The sequence below is a fragment of the Strongylocentrotus purpuratus genome, unplaced genomic scaffold (assembly GCF_000002235.5).
Source record: "Strongylocentrotus purpuratus isolate Spur 01 unplaced genomic scaffold, Spur_5.0 spur5_scaffold_2, whole genome shotgun sequence".
Lineage (NCBI taxonomy): Eukaryota > Metazoa > Echinodermata > Echinoidea > Camarodonta > Strongylocentrotidae > Strongylocentrotus > Strongylocentrotus purpuratus.
Window position 1 is genome coordinate 39,696,156 of NW_022145605.1, and position 14,319 is coordinate 39,710,474.

General features: G+C 35.3%; 2 protein-coding genes across 2 annotated transcripts; both read left to right on the top strand.

Annotated features, from left to right (window-relative positions):
- Nucleotides 1-147: 147 nt before the first annotated feature.
- Nucleotides 148-1,862, top strand: LOC115926512 (lactadherin-like). Its single transcript, XM_030991289.1, has 3 exons — nucleotides 148-615; nucleotides 1,367-1,519; nucleotides 1,692-1,862. Exons 1-3 carry the CDS (start codon nucleotides 547-549, stop codon nucleotides 1,860-1,862), a joined length of 393 nt encoding a protein of 130 aa, XP_030847149.1. The 5' UTR covers nucleotides 148-546.
- A 262-nt stretch (nucleotides 1,863-2,124) lies between these two features.
- LOC753543 (lactadherin-like) lies at nucleotides 2,125-14,088 on the top strand. Its single transcript, XM_030992429.1, has 10 exons — nucleotides 2,125-2,592; nucleotides 3,343-3,495; nucleotides 3,668-3,809; nucleotides 9,139-9,323; nucleotides 10,074-10,226; nucleotides 10,402-10,543; nucleotides 11,095-11,279; nucleotides 12,028-12,180; nucleotides 12,341-12,482; nucleotides 13,448-14,088. The coding sequence occupies exons 1-10, from the start codon at nucleotides 2,524-2,526 to the stop codon at nucleotides 13,582-13,584; spliced, it is 1,461 nt and encodes a 486-aa protein (XP_030848289.1). The 5' UTR covers nucleotides 2,125-2,523; the 3' UTR covers nucleotides 13,585-14,088.
- Nucleotides 14,089-14,319: the final 231 nt, after the last annotated feature.

Here is a 14,319-nt window from a genome sequence, read left to right on the forward strand (position 1 = left end):
TGCTCAGGTTATGAAATGTTTTAAAACGAAATACATTATAAACCTTTTTCATTCAATAATTAGGAATATTTATATATGAGAAGAAGAAACAATTTCAGAACAGTGACATTTCGAGACAAATATGAAGAAAAAGAAAAAGAATTATTTAAAGGCAACTTTTTATCAGCTCTACAGTCATGTCAGTACATTTAAGCACAACATTTTAGCCAGGGAAAGACATACTACCTGCAGTTTTCTCTTTTATTATTTACGAAATATCATCGAAATTTGCTGACATACAAATAAAATGCCAATGAGTGAGGTCCAGTAGCTTTATTGAGTTGGAAGACTATGCAGCTCCGGCCAATATGTATTATTTAAACGTACATGAATTTTGTTGGGATAGATGAATCTATATAATTTAAGTCAAGTTTCTTTCTTTGGAAAAAAGGCCCTATCCAGGATGGTAGCCCTCTAGGCCTAGAAAGTGGGGCAATCCCAGATTCGAGCCTGACAGCTTTTAGTGAGTACAACGCCAACCACGGTCCGCGTCGAGCGCGGTTAAACATGGCTAAAGTCGGAGCCCTGACTGGAGGATGGTCTGCCAAAACAAACGATTTGAACCAGTGGATTCAGGTTAGTCTATATTCCTGAATTTCTTTCTTGTTTGTTTGAAGTTTCACTACATAAAGCTTCTCAAGCTCATAAAGGGTATCTCTCCGTCACAACACGAAACCTGTCTCACCTTGTTACTCAATCAACCAAGAGATCACAAGAACAAATATTCCTTTAAATATTAATTCCTTCTGAAAATACTGACAGACTGGAAATCTGTTCAACGATCTATATCTAACATTTAATCCCGACGTATATAGGGCTCATGACCAACAGCATTTTCAATTATACATGTATTAATTAAGTATTTAATGCACACACCCAGTCCGAGAGCTGAGCCGTATTACTACAAGTACATGTTCAAAAATAGACATAAATACTTCAGATCAAGCGTTCAAGAATAAGCTATCCTGCAACTGAACCACGTAACCAATCAACATCTACATTCTATTGAAGAAATTAATTTAGATATAGGGCACAGTTTTAACTGAATAAACAAAAAATATCAACAAATTCCAAAAAATACCCCAACCCCTTCCCCCTACCAAAAAAAAAGAGGAAAAAAGGAAGAAGACCAAGATCCGAATGCCAAAAATCAAAAAACAAATCGCTAAGTTTAACTATTATTATTTTTCACAAGGAATTGAGAAAGGAACTCCGTAGAGTTAAATATAAATGTCACGTTAATACAACAAGTTTGTACATATATGTGTATATACAAAAATCGTTTTTACTATTTCCATTTACAATATAATTATCATTCAAATCTCAGGTTGATCTTTTAGCTACGTACAGCATCGTAAGAGTGGCAACACAAGGTCGTGAGGATTATTCCCAGTGGGTAACGAGCTTCAAGATTGCCTGCAGTATGGATAGTGTTACCTTTGATACAGTTAAAGACCCCACTAACACCGACAACGACAATGTAGGTACCGATTTACTCATCCTTCGACCATAATCAGTTAATTGGTCGATTACCAGTCAAGTGTGATTCGTTTATTGAGCGTTTCTTAATTCCTTTTTTTTCATGATATTCATCTTAGCATTTATCTCTCTTTTTGAATTTACACGTTGTTCTTTTTGCGTGTTTTCCTCAGATTTTTCCCGGCAATAGTGATCGAAACACCGTGGTTTACAATCGCTTTCCCGTGCCAATGTCGTGTCGATATGTTCGCCTTTTACCTAACACATGGCATGAACATATTTCCCTTCGTATGGAGTTCTTTGGAGAACTTCTTGGTGAGTTTGTAGATGAGCTAGGAGGATGACACCCCGGGCTATTGCCCGCGGAACGCACCTTGATTTTTTTTTTTTTTTTTTTTTTTTTTTGGGGGGGGGGGGGGGTGGGCGTTGAGTTGACAGCTAACAGATAAATATTTCAACTGCTCAGGTTATGAAATGTTTTAAAACGAAATACATTATAAACCTTTTTCATTCAATAATTAGGAATATTTATATATGAGAAGAAGAAACAATTTCAGAACAGTGACATTTCGAGACAAATATGAAGAAAAAGAAAAAGAATTATTTAAAGGCAACTTTTTATCAGCTCTACAGTCATGTCAGTACATTTAAGCACAACATTTTAGCCAGGGAAAGACATACTACCTGCAGTTTTCTCTTTTATTATTTACGAAATATCATCGAAATTTGCTGACATACAAATAAAATGCCAATGAGTGAGGTCCAGTAGCTTTATTGAGTTGGAAGACTATGCAGCTCCGGCCAATATGTATTATTTAAACGTACATGAATTTTGTTGGGATAGATGAATCTATATAATTTAAGTCAAGTTTCTTTCTTTGGAAAAAAGGCCCTATCCAGGATGGTAGCCCTCTAGGCCTAGAAAGTGGGGCAATCCCAGATTCGAGCCTGACAGCTTTTAGTGAGTACAACGCCAACCACGGTCCGCGTCGAGCGCGGTTAAACATGGCTAAAGTCGGAGCCCTGACTGGAGGATGGTCTGCCAAAACAAACGATTTGAACCAGTGGATTCAGGTTAGTCTATATTCCTGAATTTCTTTCTTGTTTGTTTGAAGTTTCACTACATAAAGCTTCTCAAGCTCATAAAGGGTATCTCTCCGTCACAACACGAAACCTGTCTCACCTTGTTACTCAATCAACCAAGAGATCACAAGAACAAATATTCCTTTAAATATTAATTCCTTCTGAAAATACTGACAGACTGGAAATCTGTTCAACGATCTATATCTAACATTTAATCCCGACGTATATAGGGCTCATGACCAACAGCATTTTCAATTATACATGTATTAATTAAGTATTTAATGCACACACCCAGTCCGAGAGCTGAGCCGTATTACTACAAGTACATGTTCAAAAATAGACATAAATACTTCAGATCAAGCGTTCAAGAATAAGCTATCCTGCAACTGAACCACGTAACCAATCAACATCTACATTCTATTGAAGAAATTAATTTAGATATAGGGCACAGTTTTAACTGAATAAACAAAAAATATCAACAAATTCCGAAAAATATCCCCACCCCCTTCCCCTTACCAAAAAAAGAGGAAAAAAGGAAGAAGACCAAGATCCGAATGCCAAAAATCAAAAAACAAATCGCTAAGTTTAACTATTATTATTTTTCACAAGGAATTGAGAAAGGAACTCCGTAGAGTTAAATATAAATGTCACGTTAATACAACAAGTTTGTACATATATGTGTATATACAAAAATCGTTTTTACTATTTCCATTTACAATATAATTATCATTCAAATCTCAGGTTGATCTTTTAGCTACGTACAGCATCGTAAGAGTGGCAACACAAGGTCGTGAGGATTATTCCCAGTGGGTAACCAGCTTCAAGATTGCCTGCAGTATGGATAGTGTTACCTTTGATACAGTTAAAGACCCCACTAACACCGACAACGACAATGTAGGTACCGATTTACTCATCCTTCGACCATAATCAGTTAATTGGTCGATTACCAGTCAAGTGTGATTCGTTTATTGAGCGTTTCTTAATTCCTTTTTTTTCACGATATTCATCTTAGCATTTATCTCTCTTTTTGAATTTACACGTTGTTCTTTTTTCGTGTTTTCCTCAGATCTTTCCCGGCAATAGTGATCGAAACACCGTGGTTTACAATCGCTTTCCCGTGCCAATGTCGTGTCGATATGTTCGCCTTTTACCTTACACATGGCATGAACATATTTCCCTTCGTATGGAGTTCTTTGGAGAACTCCTTGGTGAGTTTGTAGATGAGCTAGGAGGATGACACCCCGGGCTATTGCCCGCGGAACGCACCTTGATTTTTTTTTTTTTTTTTTTTTTGGGGGGGGGGGGGGGGGGGGGGTGGGCGTTGAGTTGACAGCTAACAGATAAATATTTCAACTGCTCAGGTTATGAAATGTTTTAAAACGAAATACATTATAAACCTTTTTCATTCAATAATTAGGAATATTTATATATGAGAAGAAGAAACAATTTCAGAACAGTGACATTTCGAGACAAGTTCAAGTTCAAGTTCACTTTATTCAATACTTTCATTAAAAATATACAAGGAAAAACAAACATATAAAAGTTAGAATATAATACATGTATCAATATATAACGTGAGGATAACACAAGTGGAGAAGACATGATGGACAAGTGAAAAACATTTTAAACATGTACATTAATGAAAGTATTTGGAGACTAGACAGGAAGGCTGGGCCTTATATAAAAGTCTGTCTCCAGTAATTGTATAAAAAACTAAGTACATTATTTAAATTTTGTATTTGTTATAAAAAGTAAGTAAAAAATGGGAAAAAAAAAAATTGCATTCACACATACACTCTCTCCCAAACACACAAACACACACTTTTCTGTCTGATGAACATTAAGAATATAGGTTATTGCACTATTGAGTATTGTCTTAACAAGTACAGTTTAAATTTTCTTTTAAAACTATTTAGTGATGGACTCAGTCGAATATCTATGGGTATGTCATTCCAAATTTTTGGACCCCTGAAAAAAATTGTATTTTGGGAAACTAGTGTCCTTACTCCTGGAATATGAAAATTATTTAAAATCCTGGTCTGGTGGCCATGAATATTCTTATTAAGTTGAAAATATTGTAAAATAGTATTTGGTAAAAGTTTTTTAAAGCATAGATACATAAAAATTGCACATTGATAAACATAAATATCGTTTACTTTTAAAAACTTTAGGTTGTAAAAAAGAGGTAAAGTATGAGCAAGGTATTGGCTGTGCGATATAATTCTTATAATTTTCTTTTGTAAAACTAAAAGCCTATTTGTATTTTGCATACTAGAGCATGCCCATACAAGAATACAATAATTTAAGTGGGGTAATATTAATGTATTATACAAAATTATCAATATTTCTTTAGGTAAAAATTTCAATTTATAAAATATACCAACATGTTTAGCCAATCTATTGCAGACGACACCAGTGTGTTCCTTCCAATTTAATTTATCGTCTATTGTGACTCCTAAAAAAGTTAAAAGCGTAACGTGTTCAATAACTGATTCCTTAACTTTAACCTTTATTTGGGTAACATCAATGTGTTTTTTGGTAAAAATCATGAAGTGTGTTTTTTTAATATTGATTACAAGTTTATTTATATATAACCAATCAACCAGTTTAGCAAATTCTGTATTAAAAATATTTTGAAGAGATACAATATCTTGATGGGACATAAACACACTAGTGTCATCTGCAAATAATATCAGTTCTAGCACTTTTGAAACATTGCAAATATCATTTACATATAAAAGAAATAATAATGGCCCAAGAATTGAGCCCTGGGGCACTCCACATCTTATCGTCATTGTCTGTGATTCACATTTTTCTAGAACAACATATTGTTTGCGATTACTTAAATAACTTTTGAACCATTCCAGTACAATACCTCTAAAACCATAACATTCCAATTTTTTTAATAATATTGAGTGATCAAGAGAATCAAAAGCCTTGCTAAGATCTAAAAACAGGCCAATCATTATTTCTTTATTATCAAAGGCATTTGTAACTTTATGAATAAAATCAGTGATGGCAGAAGAAGTAGAGTGTCCCGCTCGAAAACCAAATTGTTTGGGAGTAATAATATCGCACTTTTCCAAGAATTTATATACACGACTATATACACATTTCTCTAAAATCTTTGAAAAAATAGGAAGAATAGATATGGGCCTATAATTTGATAAATTATCATTTGATCCATTTTTATAAATAGGAATAACCTTTGCAATTTTAAGTTTGTCTGGGACAACACCAGTATTTAAAGATAAATTGATAATATCACATAAAGGGTAACATAAAATATGAATAACATTTTTAACCAATGTGATATCCACTCCATCAAAACCAGGACTCTTGCCATTTTTAAGTTTAGAAACAATATTAATAACTTCTTTTGGTGTACACGGAGTAAAAAATGCAGATGAATTATTTTTTATTACATGTTGCATACAGTCCCCAGAATTTACAAAAGAAGAAGACAGTGTATGGCCTATATTTACAAAGTATTTGTTAAAAGCATTACACATTGCTGCTGTCTCATTTATCATTGCATCATTGCACTGAATTGAACTTGGTAGCACCTTCTTCTTTACACCCCTACCCAGTACTCCATTGATTATTTTCCATGTGTTTTTCATATCACCTGCAGCATTTTGAAATTTACCTTTAAAATATGCTCTCTTTGTTTCTTTAATTTCTTCAGTTACCTTATTTCTGAAATTCTTGTATTTTTCATGTCTTTCTGGAGTTGGTTTTTTAACATATCGTCGGTATAAGTAACATTTTTTATTACAGAGCTTACGTAGTGGTTTATTAAACCATGATTTATTTTTGAATTTCTTTTTAACTGACTTTTTAATTGGAAAGCATGACTCATAAATGTTTAAAAACTTTTGCAAAAAATCATTATAGGCTTCATTAGCATCATGATTTTCAACAGATCAACATACATTCATAATTTTATTTACAAAAAGCTGTGAATTTTCTTCATTAAAATCACGTTTAACAGAAGCATTTTCCTTTTTTATTTGTAACTGTAGATTTGAGATTGAAAAAACTGGAAAGTGATCACTGACATCACCGAGGATAACACCTGCAAATATTTCTTCTAAATCATTAGTCAAAATATTATCTAACAAGGAAGCAGAATGATTGGTTACACGTGTTGGAGTATGAATAAGAGGGTAGATGTTGTTCAACATACAAACATCAAGAAATTCATTGACTCTCTTGCAAGATGTAACTTTTAATAAATTTAAATTAAAATCACCCATTAAATACAATAATTTATTTTCTTTTTTTACAATATTTAAAATTTCATCAAATGATTCAATAAAAGATTGCACCGATTGGTTTGGTGGACGATAAATTACCCCTACTATAATATTCTTGGTGAAATTAGAAATTTCTACAAAAATAGACTCAAAATGAACAGTATTTAAATCTAAATCAGCTCTACTTTTAAAATCTATATCATTTCTAATATATATTGCAACTCCTCTACCTCTTTTAGCTTCTCTCCCATTACCTAAAAATGAATAATGATCAATGTTATAAAAACAATCACTCTCTTTCAGCCACGTTTCTGTTATACCTAAAAGCGAAAATTGCACATCCAAAGTATTAAGAAATATAGTTAAATTTTCAAAATTCTTATTCATACTCCTGCAATTACAATGCAAGCTAGAAAAGACATGTGAATAGTTCTTTAATTTTGTTTTACTGTAATCATTAAATTCATCTGGGGTATAAAAAGATTGGGAAGGCCCGTAATTGTATCCATTTTCATTATTCTCAGGAGACAGATATTCATGAATAGTTTGTAAATCAATAGATTGTAAAGATTGCACATAACTTTGTTTCTCAGACATGCTCACTACACACATACACAGACACACCTACAAATATAAACAGGAAAAAAAGGGAAAAAGGGAAGAAAAAAAAAAAAAAAAAAAAAAGAAAAGAAGAAAGTTCAATGGAGATAAACGGCAAAAAACAAAACAAAAACAACGGCAAATGTTCGGTGTATTGTAAGAAGAAAAGCCACTAGGAGCCTATATAAAATTCATCAAGAACTGAAGATCATTAAAATAGAAATAAAAAATTACAGCTTCTGTAAGTCCTCTTTGCGTGTGATGAGATGCTTCATTGTCCCATTTGTAGTTGCAGCACTTACATAAATACGTCCACCTAATGACCATGCTGCTAGAACCTTAGGGCAGGCCTGGGCATCACTCAACAGTTTGAAGTTAGACGCTGTCAGGTCTTCAAACACAGATATGTGAGATCCTTTCAGTTTCCTTCTATTTGCGATTAGCTGTTGACAGCATTTGTAGGAGCGAAACTTTACGATGATACCCCTGCTCCTAGCCTTGTCAGCTGGAACTTTTCCTACACGGTGACTGCGATCGATGTCACTCGGGTCGAAGGTGATTCCCATTTGCCGTGCGACATCATAAACGATTTCATCTGTATTTTCTTGCGGTTTTTCCTTGACTCCAAAAATGCGTACACAGTTTCGACGCGAGTACTGCTCCAATGAATTGATGTTTCGTTTAAGGCTATGCGCTTCTTCATTACGGCTGTTAAGCTCCTTCTGAAGCGATTTGAACTGTTGATCCTGTTGATCCTTCCCATTCTGAACACCCATGAGGTCACTCTCCAGCTTGTCACATCTGGTCTCCATAGAACTCAGCTTTGTCTCAAGGTCACGTATTTGAGCATCCCTCACTTTCCCTGTTGATACAAATTCAGTGATGCAAGCTTCTTGTTGTATAAGTCTGTCTAAAATTGTACCAAGTTTCTTCTCTACGCCATCTGAAATTGCCTGAAAGAACTCCTCTTTTTCAAAAAGTTCAGCCAGAACGGCTTTAACTGTCTTGATAGACATTGTAAATTGGCAAGAGGATAATGAAAATATCAGAAGACAAGGCAAGAGCACTGCGCCGGAAGTCACGGTACTACAAATGTCAATAAATACAGCAAAAGGAACTGGTGGGACTGAACAAACGATTGACGTGTAACTTACAAGCTTGTAATCCGAACAAATAAAGACCAATTCCAAACTGCTGCCACACTTGACTCCTAATATTGGCAGTTGATGATGTTTAGAAGCACTACATATCAAAAACAGTCAAATGAAGATGATGAAGAAGAGAAATGAGTAGTAAAAATAGAAAATTCTTGCAGCTAAAAAAACTCGTAGGAGACGTCAAAGAGCGCCATCGTTTTAGGAAATAAAATGTGAAGAAAAAGAAAAATAATTATTTAAAGGCAACTTTTTATTAGCTCTACAGTCATGTCAGTACATTTAAGCACAACATTTTAGCCAGGGAAAGACATACTACCTGCAGTTTTCTCTTTTATTATTTACGAAATATCATCGAAATTTGCTGACATACAAATAAAATGCCAATGAGTGAGGTCCAGTAGCTTTATTGAGTTGGAAGACTATGCAGCTCCGTCCAATATGTATTATTTAAACGTACATGAATTTTGTTGGGATAGATGAATCTATATAATTTAAGCCAAGTTTCTTTCTTTGGAAAAAAGGCCCTATCCAGGATGGTAGCCCTCTAGGCCTAGAAAGTGGGGCAATCCCAGATTCGAGCCTGACAGCTTTTAGTGAGTACAACGCCAACCACGGTCCGCGTCGAGCGCGGTTAAACATGGCTAAAGTCGGAGCCCTGACTGGAGGATGGTCTGCCAAAATAAACGATTTGAACCAGTGGATTCAGGTTAGTCTATATTCCTGAATTTCTTTCTTGTTTGTTTGAAGTTTCACTACATAAAGCTTCTCAAGCTCATAAAGGGTATCTCTCCGTCACAACACGAAATCTGTCTCACCTTGTTACTCAATCAACCAAGAGATCACAAGAACAAATATTCCTTTAAATATTAATTCCTTCTGAAAATACTGACAGACTGGAAATCTGTTCAACGATCTATATTTAACATTTAATCCCGACGTATATAAGGCTCATGACCAACAGCATTTTCAATTATACATGTATTAATTAAGTATTTAATGCACACACCGTGTCCGAGAGCTGAGCCGTATTACTACAAGTACATGTTCAAAAATAGACATAAATACTTCAGATCAAGCGTTCAAGAATAAGCTATCCTGCAACTGAACCACGTAACCAATCAACATCTACATTCTATTGAAGAAATTAATTTAGATATAGGGCACAGTTTTAACTGAATAAACAAAAAATATCAACAAATTCCGAAAAATACCCCAACCCCTTCCCCCTACCAAAAAAAAGAGGAAAAAAGGAAGAAGACCAAGATCCGAATGCCAAAAATCAAAAAACAAATCGCTAAGTTTAACTATTATTATTTTTCACAAGGAATTGAGAAAGGAACTCCGTAGAGTTAAATATAAATGTCACGTTAATACAACAAGTTTGTACATATATGTGTATATACAAAAATCGTTTTTACTATTTCCATTTACAATATAATTATCATTCAAATCTCAGGTTGATCTTTTAGCTACGTACAGCATCGTAAGAGTGGCAACACAAGGTCGTGAGGATTATTCCCAGTGGGTAACCAGCTTCAAGATTGCCTGCAGTATGGATAGTGTTACCTTTGATACAGTTAAAGACCCCACTAACACCGACAACGACAATGTAGGTACCGATTTACTCATCCTTCGACCATAATCAGTTAATTGGTCGATTACCAGTCAAGTGTGATTCGTTTATTGAGCGTTTCTTAATTCCTTTTTTTTCTTCATGATATTCATCTTAGCATTTATCTCTCTTTTTGAATTTACACGTTGTTCTTTTTGCGTGTTTTCCTCAGATTTTTCCCGGCAATAGTGATCGAAACACCGTGGTTTACAATCGCTTTCCCGTGCCAATGTCGTATCGATATGTTCGCCTTTTACCTTACACATGGTATCAACATATTTCCCTTCGTATGGAGTTCTTTGGAGAACTCCTTGGTGAGTGTGTAGATGAGCTAGTAGGATGACACCCCGGGTTATTGCCCGCGGAACGCACCTTGATTTTTTTTTTGGGGGGGGGGGGGGCGTTGAGTTGACAGTTAACAGATAAATATTTCAACTGCTCAGGTTATGAAATGCTTTAAAACGAAACACATTATAAACCTTTTTCATTCAATAATTAGGAATATTTATATATGAGAAGAAGAAACAATTTCAGAACAGTGACATTTCGAGACAAATATGAAGAAAAAGAAAAATAATTATTTAAAGGCAACTTTTTATCAGCTCTACAGTCATGTCAGTACATTTAAGCACAACATTTTAGCCAGGGAAAGACATACTACCTGCAGTTTTCTCTTTTATTATTTACGAAATATCATCGAAATTTGCTGACATACAAATAAAATGCCAATGAGTGAGGTCCAGTAGCTTTATTGAGTTGGAAGACTATGCAGCTCCGGCCAATATGTATTATTTAAACGTACATGAATTTTGTTGGGATAGATGAATATATATAATTTAAGCCAAGTTTCTTTCTTCGGAAAAAGGCCCTATCCAGGATGGTAGCCCTCTAGGCCTAGAAAGTGGGGCAATCCCAGATTCGAGCCTGACAGCTTTTAGTGAGTACAACGCCAACCACGGTCCGCGTCGAGCACGGTTAAACATGGCTAAAGTCGGAGCCCTGACTGGAGGATGGTCTGCCAAAACAAACGATTTGAACCAGTGGATTCAGGTTAGTCTATATTCCTGAATTTCTTTCTTGTTTGTTTGAAGTTTCGCTTCATAAAGCTTCTCAAGCTCATAAAGGGTATCTCTCCGTCACAACACGAAACCTGTCTCACCTTGTTACTCGATCAACCAAGAGATCACAAGAACAAATATTCCTTTACATATTAATTCCTTCTGAAAACACTGACAGACTGGAAATCTGTTCAACGATCTATATCTAACATTTAATCCCGACGTATATAGGGCTCATGACCAACTGCATTTTCAATTATACATGTATTAATTAAGTATTTAATGCACACACCCAGTCCGAGAGCTGAGCCGTATTACTACAAGTACATATTCACAAATAGACATAAATATTAAGATCAAGCGTTCAAGAATAAGCTATCCTGCAATTGAACCACGTAACCAATCAACATCTACATTCTATTGAAGAACTTAATTTAGATATAAGGCACAGTTTTAACTAAATGAAAAAAAAAAAAAAATCCGAAAAATACCCCCACCCCTTTCCCCCTACCAAAAAAAAAAAGAGGAAAAAAGGAAGAAGACCAAGATCCGAATGCCAAAAATCAAAAAACAAATCGCTAAGTTTAACTATTGTTATTTTTCACAAAGGAATTGAGAAATGAACTCCGTAGAGTTAAATATAAATGTCACGTTAATACAACAAGTTTGTACATATATGTGTATATACAAACATCGTTTTACTATTTCCATTTACAATATAATTATCATTCAAATCTCAGGTTGATCTTTTAGCTACGTACAGCATCGTAAGAGTGGCAACACAAGGTCGTGAGGATTATTCTCAGTGGGTAACCAGCTTCAAGATTGCCTGCAGTATGGATAGTGTTACCTTTGATACAGTTAAAGACCCCAATAACACCGACAACGACAACGTAAGTACCAATTTACTCATCCTTCGACCCTAATCAGGTAATTAGTCGATTACCAGTCACGTGTGATTCGTTTATTGAATGTTTGTTCATTCCTTTTTATTCATGATGAAATTACACGTTATTCTTTTCTCAAGTGATCGATCTTGCGTGTTTTCCACAGATCTTTCCAGGCAATAGTGACCGAAACACCGTGGTTTACAATCGCTTCCCTGAGCCAATGACGTGTCGATATGTTCGGCTTTTACCTTACACTTGGCATCAACATATTTCTCTTCGTATGGAGCTCGTTGGAGAACTCCTTGGTGAGTTTCAGTCGCCTTAATTCAAATAAAGAAAGGGTAAAATGTGATGTGGTATATATTACATGAGCTAGTTTACCAGGGTGACGGCCACGGGTTGTTGCCCGTGATAATATTTCGAGGGGGGGGGGGGTTCATGGTTAACAGAGTAAAGAATATAACAGCTCAGGCTATGAAATGCTTTAGAATAAAGAAAAACATTATTAACTTTAATCATTTAATCATTGGAAATATTAACAAATGAGAAGAAGAAAAACAAATTCCCAGAACAGCAATTTGCTTTATGACTATTTACGGACTAATTTGGATTACATAATGTGTTATATATATATATCATCCTATTATGCCCAATGCTGTTTCACTATGTGATAATGCAGTCTAATGAGTGTTGTCTAAAATAAAATTGGTATCGAGGTTGTTAAAGGTAAAGACCATTTCTGGTCATGCGATTGCATTGTGAAAGAAACATAGTGGAATCGATCAGAAAGGGTTGAGCATCTACCATATAGGTATTGGTGTGTACTGCAAGGTTCTGGAATCTTCAAAGTGATAAGAAATTTGGTCCACTCTTGGTAAAGTCACAAGCACTGTACACATAAAGACGTATATGGGACTACGCGATATCTATCCAGGCCGGATAGATATGACAATTTACCAATTATATCATTTAGTAGGCGGGTTCCCGGCAAAATTTGTATCATCACGTTTTAGTCAAAACGTATTGGTAATAAGAGCTTCCATTTCTTTTTTTTTGAGAGGGGGGCGTTCCCAGAACTAGTCTATACCTTTAGCAGAACCTCATAGAAGACCACTTTTAAATGAGCCATCCTGTACATGTATGATTATTTGAATTGAATAAATGATGTAAGGAATTAATATGTAAAAAATTTAATAAATAATCTAATGTGTAAAAGAGTAAATAGATGAATAAATGAATAAACAATTAAGTATTTTCTATTAAACTCCAGCATCAACTGAAGCATCAACAACCTTGAAGACATCATGTAAAGGAGCTATCGCTATGAACGCTTCGCCCAGAACATGTACAAAGCCCATACAGCTGTTTACGATTCTATTCGGGGTCGTACTACGATGGCTTTACTGAATGGTACAAGCTATTACGAGCACTTAACACGCAGTTACGAGTACTTTACGAATAGGTACGTATACTTTACGTATTCTTACGTATTGTTTACGATTTTGGAAAACGTACGAAATCTACAAAATCGCAACTAAAATCGTAACTAACCAGTAGCCTTTCGTAACAACTCGTAAACAGGTCATAAAATACCCATAATTAACTCATAGTTATCTGTCGCAACTCGTAACAACTCGTAAAATTGTTTCCGTAAATACATCGTAATAACTCGTAACAATCCGTAATAGACCGTAAATAGCTCGTAATAACTTGTAACAACTCCTAAATCGAAAATGATATCGCTAGTGACATTCGTATTTCTCGCAATGTATGGTCAACAAGGGATCTAAAAGATCACGACGTTTCGTGTGCCGCTGCTACACTCCGTCAGGTGATAAAGTATATTATTAAGCAAGCGTCTTTTATGCTAGGAGTCCACTGGGCCAGCGCCAGTTGGTGCCAGTTTGCGCCAATGCAATTTACTGCGGCGCCTAGTGTCGCCAATAAGGTGCCTAGTGGCGTGTAGTGGCTCAAACTGCCTCCCAACTGGCTCGTGGTGGCCCGTAACGGCACCAAATTTGAATGTGGCGGCAAGAAAATTTCAAAATGTTTGAAATTTTCGTCGCGCCACTTGCATCGAGCTATCAGCGCCAAGTTTCCGCCAAGTGGCACCAAATGGCGCGAACATATCGCCCTTTGGCG